The sequence below is a fragment of the Etheostoma cragini genome, chromosome 16 (genome assembly GCF_013103735.1).
Source record: "Etheostoma cragini isolate CJK2018 chromosome 16, CSU_Ecrag_1.0, whole genome shotgun sequence".
Taxonomy (NCBI): domain Eukaryota; kingdom Metazoa; phylum Chordata; class Actinopteri; order Perciformes; family Percidae; genus Etheostoma; species Etheostoma cragini.
Window position 1 is genome coordinate 21111365 of NC_048422.1, and position 8304 is coordinate 21119668.

General features: G+C 40.2%; 1 protein-coding gene across 1 annotated transcript; it reads right to left on the bottom strand.

The window, feature by feature from the left end:
* Nucleotides 1-1023: 1023 nt before the first annotated feature.
* On the bottom strand, nt 1024-5189 carry LOC117959827. The gene is made up of 2 exons (XM_034897158.1): nt 3401-5189; nt 1024-2317 (listed from the first exon to the last, which is right to left on the bottom strand). Exons 1-2 carry the CDS (start codon nt 5087-5089, stop codon nt 1871-1873), a joined length of 2136 nt encoding a protein of 711 aa, XP_034753049.1. The 5' UTR covers nt 5090-5189; the 3' UTR covers nt 1024-1870.
* Between the last annotated feature and the right edge of the window lie 3115 nt (nt 5190-8304).

The following is an 8304-nucleotide window of genomic DNA, read 5'->3' on the forward strand; positions in this document are numbered from 1 at the left end:
CCCCCCCCCCCCCCCCCCCCCCCACCTCACATTCTCCTTTCAACTCTTTTTAGACTCTTTTTATTCTTTTAAATGTTCCTCCTGGCCTTTCCTGAAATAGCATAGCAGTGTATGTGCTTCAGTGCATGTTATGTTCACAGTTCTCTTTTTTTTAAATCATTTCTGTGTTTTACATATTTCATTGCAAGTCCTAAGCTGCTCAATTAATTTCCTTTTAACTTGTGTTAAAACGTCTGTTTGCCGTTACGCCATTTCCCCCTTAGTTATTGTTTGCTTGTCATGGATTTCAGATATAAATTATGCAAATACATCAAAGCTCTTTTTATGTCAATTTCAAATAAATGTTTTGTACAGATGAGCGTCTTTGAATTGTTTGACATTAGTGAGACTTTCATCATATCACAAGATGGAAGCAGCATGTCATTTTACACACTAACTAAAAGAAGAGGGTCAAAAATGGATCTAATTCCTCAGACTGAAGAATTATTTCCCATCAGGAGGGTTAATATTGGTTACAGTAAATTAATAAACTTATGAAGTAAGGTGGACTGAATTACAACCAAGAGGTGCATGCATCTAATCCTTTGAAATAGCTGTGACTGATCATGAAGTAGAGTTGTGATGGTACCTTAACTGTATAAGGTCAGTGCTACATCAAAATATCTGCCATGAAAAACATATCAAAGCTGTCATGTTGCTTTTAAAACGGCACAGAAAATAACAAATATATCCAGCTGCCCTGGCAAAAAAAAAATATATATATATATATGTATCTGAGTTTATGCGATCCTGAAATTATGTCTATATTCTGTACAGAATAGAAACAAGAAGGCAGCAGTACTACTAATTTGGCAAAACAAATTTGTAGTATATTTTTTAAAGAGAGTTAGACTATGTGTTATTTATCAACAAGGGCTCCTTTTAGCTTTACCTATTCCAGGGGACAAAATGTCTCGCAAGTGAATATTTATACCCATAGCCTTTAACTAATGCTAAAATATTTCCGAGACACAGGAGAGTGCAGTACATGTGGAAGTATTTGCCTCAGTGTGGCTGGTGCTTAGATACAAGAACAGAGAGACAGTCAGAGTGCCATAACAGTGCAGATTGTGTGTGTTTGTGTGTATATACACAGTATATGCAGCATACATTTCGGTGTGCTTTGCTAATTCGTCTTGAGCAACATAAAAAAGACAGTTAAAAGAAAACACTGCAGTATGTAGAGACTGAAGGAATCTAAGGAGTTAGTTTTAAGATACTATGTTAAGGATAAAATGTTCGACTGAACAGACTACTAAACCCAAAGAATCCGCTTTTTAATATGCTGTTTTAAATGGGTTCTGTTTAATTAATGTATTCTTAGTAATCACTTAAATAAATTGCATAATGTTTCCCCTAGAAATGTCTTGCGTGGATGGTTGAGTCCATTGAACTAATCTAAAAACTCCATTCAGAGGTAGAAGTAGAAGTGTCTTAAGTTGCTTTGATGGACATTATCATCAAAAATGCACAAAGTATTTATAGAACTGAATTTACAGTCACAGCCACAGTATCTCCAGTATACTGTGATGATACTAATAACGTCTGTGCGATGTCTATATACACTAGAACACATTAATATTAGAGTCAGTGCTCTTACAAAGCTGCACATGAAAAAACATCAGTGTGTTGATGCTCCCTGCCTATTCACCCAGTTATTCTGGCATCTGTTTGGATGATGATGACATTCTCACTCTCAAAGCAGGATATTGCATGTCATTTACTGGCCAGCAGGTAAACAATAGGCATCCGTGTAATCAGTGCTTTACTGTGTTCCTGCATTTTGCATTGTTAATTGTTTTGCAGGGTTCAGGATCCTCCAGTCACTCTGTCAATTAAATCTTCTCTGCACATCATCTTCAGGGCCTGATGGTTCGGGGTGATCGGCCTTATTCCTTAAAGTAAGACGTCTCATATAACTGAGGAGATTTTCTCTTTTATTTTTCACTGTGAAAACACTGTTTTCTGTGTCCTCAAGGCTCCTTTCTTTCAGTCTTTGTCTCTTGTAATAGGGGTAAAAGTTATTCTGAACTCTTCTCAGTACTCCGTCGAAATAATAGAAATGATCGTAGTCCTCATCGTCAAGCAGATTGTCTTTCTGCTCTCTGATGGAAATGCGTCCTGTCTCCTGCTCTCCTGTACGCTTAAATGCATCCGTGGGTTCCTTTGAGGAAAACATCTTTGATCTCATTCGTGCAGCTCTCTCCAGACAGTGTTTCCACCCAGCTGCAGTGCGATGGATTAAACCTCCGCAGAGTGGCATATCGTCATCTGTAGTCTGGAGGGAGAACTTTGGGTTAGTACACTCACTGCTCATTTGTTCTTACAATACATACACCTTTAGAAGTTGGTAATGAGAATTATAACAAAAAATATTATTTTAATTATTATATTATTACCGATGTAACATTTTTGCTCTCAAAGGTCCATCATTCGAGTAAAAAACATATCCCAAAAAAAATGTTTTTAAAAATACTAATATACCTGCAGCTTTATGAGTTTTTATCTCTAATTAGACCCCCCCCCCCCCCCCCCCCCCCCCCCCCCCCCCCCCCCCCCTTACATTCCCATTATGTTCACTAATCTGTTGACCGGTAGTGTCATTTCAAGGTACCGCCAAGGTGCTCTTGAGCAAGGCACCAAACCCCCAACTGCTCGGGGCGCCTTTCCTTGGGCAGCCCCCCCACTCTGCCATCTCTCTATACAGTGCATGTATAGAGTGCATGTGTGTGTAATTCAGGGCTATGTGTAATGTGTGTAATAACAGAGTGAAAACATTGTAATTTCCTCATGTGGGATTTTAAAAAGTACATATTATTGTTATTATTTTTTTTATTATTCAGACAAAAGAAAGAAAGAAATTCCAGAAATTCCAACTCTAATGCTCACTAATTAACACATAATGTCTCATTTGTTCAATACATACAAAAACAAAGTGTAATAATTACAGTTTCTCGTTTCGTGAGGGGGTTTGTGCCAAACAATTTTTAGCTTTTGAGCAGTTGCCAGGCAACCAGCGGAGACTCCAGTAAGTTTACTGTGTCTAGCCAAGATGTTCTTACACTTTGGTTTTCTTAGGGATGAACAAACGAGATATAGCGTGTTAATAAGTGAACTTTGGTGGACAGATGTTGTCCCTGTGGACAGAGCATGGCTAGCTGTTTCCACCGTGTCTACTTTTTGTGCTATGCTAAGCTAATCCTCTGCTACATGTAGCCAGCCTCCCACCTAACGGACCGACATGAGAGTGGTGTCGATTTTCTCATCTAACAGTCCACCATGAAGCGATCCCAAACTGTCGAACTATTCCTTTAATTCCCCCAGGTTTTCTATAGAAATCAGTTTTATCAACTTTACTTACTTTTGGAAGCGTGTCTGTAGCTTGTTTGTAGATTGTTTCTAAAGGTTTTGCAAATGTAAATGAGTCCACTAGTGGATCATTTTGGACTTCTTTTCTTTCAGTTACAGCTGTTTCTTCAGTGCCTTCATGAAGTTTGGTTGTATCTGCAGGGATGTCCTGTCTCATCCTGAGGCCTGAGAAGGACGACTCAGTCGTAGCTTGTGTAGTCCCAGTTTTCCATTTTATAAATCTGGGCTCAAATTCTGGACTCGTTGTCCTTGGAGTCTCTCTACTCGGCAGTCTGTCTGCTTTCTGTGTACCGCCTTGATTGAAGGCTTCCGTACTTGACGTTGTCCCTTTTGTCTCCATGTTTACTGTCGTTGTCTCTGCTCTGTGCTCTGTTTTTGCAGTTTCTCTTTCCATCATTTTAAATGAGGGAGGAAAAGGTATGAGGGATTCTTCTGACGGCACATTTTCCTCTTGTTTAGTTGGATTCATGCCCATCATTTCACTAGTTGGATTGTAGGTTTCTGTGTGTCCTTGTGTTGATTTGATCTGCTCAGTATATACAGACACTGTATTTACTTTAGCTGTAATTTCTGCTGGTTTTATGTCCATACTGTCTGCTCTATCGAGCGGCGCATGCATTTTTAATGAAAACAGACTTTCTTTCAAACTCTTTGTTTCAATGAAAAATGTTGTCTTTGTAACTTTAGTCATGGATGGGGGCTCACCCGACGCCTTCATGGGTATATTTCCCGTTTTCCACCCAGTGTCTGCGTGCAGAATAAGTTTTATTTCCGATGATGGTACTTTATGTGTCCTCCTCTTTGTGTCTGGAGGGAATAACATGATTAAGACTTCTTCTCCCACCTCAGTAAGCACTTGTTTGCGATCAACATCATTATTCTCTGTTTTATGCGCAGCTTGGAGGATGAATGCTATTTTTTTCTGGTTTCCATTTTCAATATTTGTCAGTGATCGTTGTGTTTGTCTTTCTCCCTCTGGGCGTCGGAGCCCTGCTTGTTTTGTGATTATCCTCACGTTAAAATTCTCTTTATTATCTTCCTGAGCAGTCTTTATCTTAAACTGGAGTCTCTTCATAGATTTTGTCTTCTCCCTGGGTACCAACAAGAGTTGTTTCTCAAGATAAAATCCATCATCATCATCATCATCATCACCATCATACACACCAGATACAGCTTTTAAAGGTTGTTGCTTCTGAGCAATGTTTTGCAAGCTGCTGATCAAATGTTCCTTTTTCTTGATCATGTTGACTGAACTTCTATTTTTCCCTGATTGTGGGACATCTGAGGCTTTCATTGACGTGCTGCCAGAATGCAGAGTAGCAGCTTGGAAAACGTCATGTTGACGGACTGCAGCTTGTCCACCATACTTCATGAGAATGTCCATCGCTCGCCGTGTGCTCTCTTTTTGTCTGATTTGTAGTCGTGCAATCTGTTCTTTGGACATTTTCTTGATGTTCATTGCTGATCTTATTTCACCCTCTTTAAAACAGCAGGAAATATTCAGAGTTGTAGCGGCACAGTATCTCTTCGTCAGCATTTTCTGCAGTTGAACAATGGTGGCTGGTGCCAAGCTCTTGGATTTCTCCAGTAAGAGAGCCTGAAAATTGTGGCCTGAGGCGGCTGTGTGATGATTCAGTGTCCAAGCAGACTCCGGATCAGGGGGGTCTTTTATTATGTCCATGGCAATATGACTGGTTTCACTAATAGCATGCAGCGCTGGTAAAGCATCTGACCTCAGCAGAAAGGCTGGAACACTTTTTCCCTTTCCACGAAGGAGAGAAACAGCCTAAAGTGACAAGAGAGGAAGATGGAGTTGGTTACATAAGTGACACCAGACAAATGCATGAGCCATGACATAAAAACAGCCATTTCAAGAACACAGCATGGCTCTAGGGATAGGAAGGCCATTTGGTCAATCCATCACTTTGGTCCCGACTGAATATCTCAACAACTATTAGAGGGACTTTTCATCTGGCACCACATCAGGTAGAACCTTTAGCTCCTCCAAGACTTCAGTTTATGATCAAACAGCTGCAAAAATGGCATTCCCATCAGCCTCGGCTGCACTTTATTTTTTGAATTACCAAATGTTAGCATGCTTATCTAGCAAGTTGACCATGGTGAATATTAAAATGCGATAAACTAGCTCGCAGGCATGGTTACTGTGAGTGTGTCAATAGGGCTGGGCAATATGTTGATATTATATGATATGAGACTAGATATCGTCATAGATTTTGGATATTGTAACATCGTGATATGACATAAGTGGTGTTTTTACCTGGTTTTAAAGGCTGCATCACAGTAAAGTGACGCACCTTTCTGAACTTACCCGAATGTTCTAACTGAACAGAATTTTGCAACAATATTGATATCAAGGTTTTTGGTCAAGCCGATCGCGATATCGGATTTTCTTCCTTTCGCCCAGCCCTATGTGTCAGCGTTTGGTTCAAAGCACAGCCTCAAAGAGCTGCTAACATGGCTGTAAACTCGTGGTTTCTAAGGCAGGGAGTGACATTTTTAAACTTTTAATGGTTCTCTTTTAGTTCTTTAATGTGTCTCTCTTCATGCTAAATCTTTGACTTTAATGGCAGTTCCCTTGACAGACCACACACACACACACACACACACACACACACACACACACAGTCACACACAGACACAAACACACAGTCAGTCACACACACAGTCACAGTTACACACACACACGCACACACACACACAGTCAAACACACATACTCACACACTCACACACTCACACACACACAAACACACATTCTCACACACACACACTCACACACACACACACACACACACACATGCAGCGGGATATGTTTAATGGTAAGTAGAAAGATGGAAATCTTTATGAGAGATATTCACATTTTTGTAACTGTTGCAGTTACTCTTCCAGTAACTTTATTTCTTCATGTCTGTTTAATCGTGAGATTTATAGTCTACTTCTCATTCTTAGTCAAGGTCTTTTCTGCCCTAAAGCAGTTTCTTAGGAAAGTTTCTTTCTCTGAGCCAAATGCATTAGTTGGAAGCATATCTCTCTAATCTCCCATAAATATTCTGAACACATGCAAAAACAAGCTGCAAGTCATATTTTCTTATTATCAACGGTGTTAAATAGTACAAAACTAAACCCTGGTTATTATCGTCTGAGTAGATGATCAGCTTCATGTTTTTTGCTAGTGTAGTTTTGACGCATTTTACAATCGCACCTGTTATTCTAACACTCCATTCACAGGGCAGGGAAATGTAAAAAGGTGAGAACAAATAATTTACATACAGAAGATATGAATTATAGTAGCAATAGTTGTGATCACTATTCAGTACATAGACAAAATAAGTAGTGGTATTCATACCAGTACTGATTGAAATAAGCATACCAGTGCTGGGATATGATTCCTATGGATCATTCCTGTAAATTCCTGATGATACAAACATCCATGATCATCATGGACTCTGTGTGTCCAGTAAAAAGGGGAGGTCCCCAGTTTGGGTTGCACATAGTTTCTCTTGATGTATTGGTGTTCCGTTTGGGTTTCAAGTATGTCCATTCCTGGGGAAGCCAGGTTTCTGCATAAACTCCAACAACAGTAATCAATGACCCAGTCCCCGTCTCCAAGGGGACTCAGGTCAGAGACAAGCAGGGACACCAGCAGCAGCCACGGCTTCATTGTGCTGAGAACAAGTGCTGGAAGGCAGCATAAACCCAACTGTAACGCTATTATCTTTAATGCGCCTTTCTCATCTCACTTTGAATATGCAAACCATGCAGCAAATATGGCTCTAACAAGGTGCTGTAGTTACAAAGAGGCCATTTCCCATCACCTTCACAGAGGCAAACCTTATAGGAAAGTTGGACTTGTTTCTAATGAGTTGAGTAGCTTCTCCACTTCCGTTTAATACATACCACTGCCGTATCACATTTCAGAATAACTTACAAGTCTATTAATATTCTATCTTCTTCGTATTGTCTACAAATCCCAGTAAAACTCCCCAAACCAACAATGAGTTGATTCCACTAACAAGTGTTGTTCATGTATCCAAAGCCTGACATGTCGTATCCCTCTGTGACATAAGAGATCCACTGTTGTCTAAACACTATATACTAACTGATCCTTCATTACAATGAGCATATAGGCACTGCAGTGTATTTTGATCTGATAACACATACACCGTCCTGCAGTTCACACTATAGCACCAATTGTGTATTAATCTGCAATTAAAAATAGTCCCAGAAAAATGAACATTTTAACGTTTAAGTAACATTTGCTAAAAGCTGCAATGCCCAAATGTTTAAGGAAACTATTTAACCTTTTTGAGCAATTAAACTACGTATTTGTGACCAATAACATTTTCACTAAGATTAACGGGCTCGAGTGACACAGAAAGTGTAGGGAAGTCAGACAGCATTGAGAGATGGACACACGGTTGGTTTTGGGGTTGTCTCGCTTTGCCAGACCTTCTTTCAGCGTGGTTCTGCAGACAGGGGTCTGGCTAGTCCACACAGCACTCCAGGATGTGAGAAAAACCTGCTCTGGTTTATTGACATTTCTTTAAACTAATCACAATCGTTTCAGGCGGCACAAAGCACCGTACGGAACAACGGTGCCTCTGCAAAATAGCCTCGGGAAGGAACACGTTTTGGTGGAACGTGTGTTTGTTCAAAAGTTGTTTTAGTCATGCAACAGAAAACTCAGATTGGACAGATAGTCTAGCTAGCTGTCTGGATTTACCCTGCAGAGATCTGAGGAGCAGTTAACCACAGTCCTCAGAAATCCACCGGAGTATAGAATGTCAACACCATGGACGCCCAAGGCAACAGATTTCCGACCTGAATGAGTAAAATCCGGCAGAATTTCCGTCGACAACAGAGCAATCCCGGAAGTG

Bases quoted from the DNA above. Each gene is read 5' to 3' on its own strand.
- LOC117959827 (XM_034897158.1), bottom strand. From the start codon at position 5,089: ATGGACATAATAAAAGACCCCCCTGATCCGGAGTCTGCTTGGACACTG. The intron at 2,318-3,400 runs GTAAGTAAAGTT...TTCTCCCTCCAG, and splicing joins CTACAGACACGCTTCCAAAA to ACTACAGATGACGATATGCC.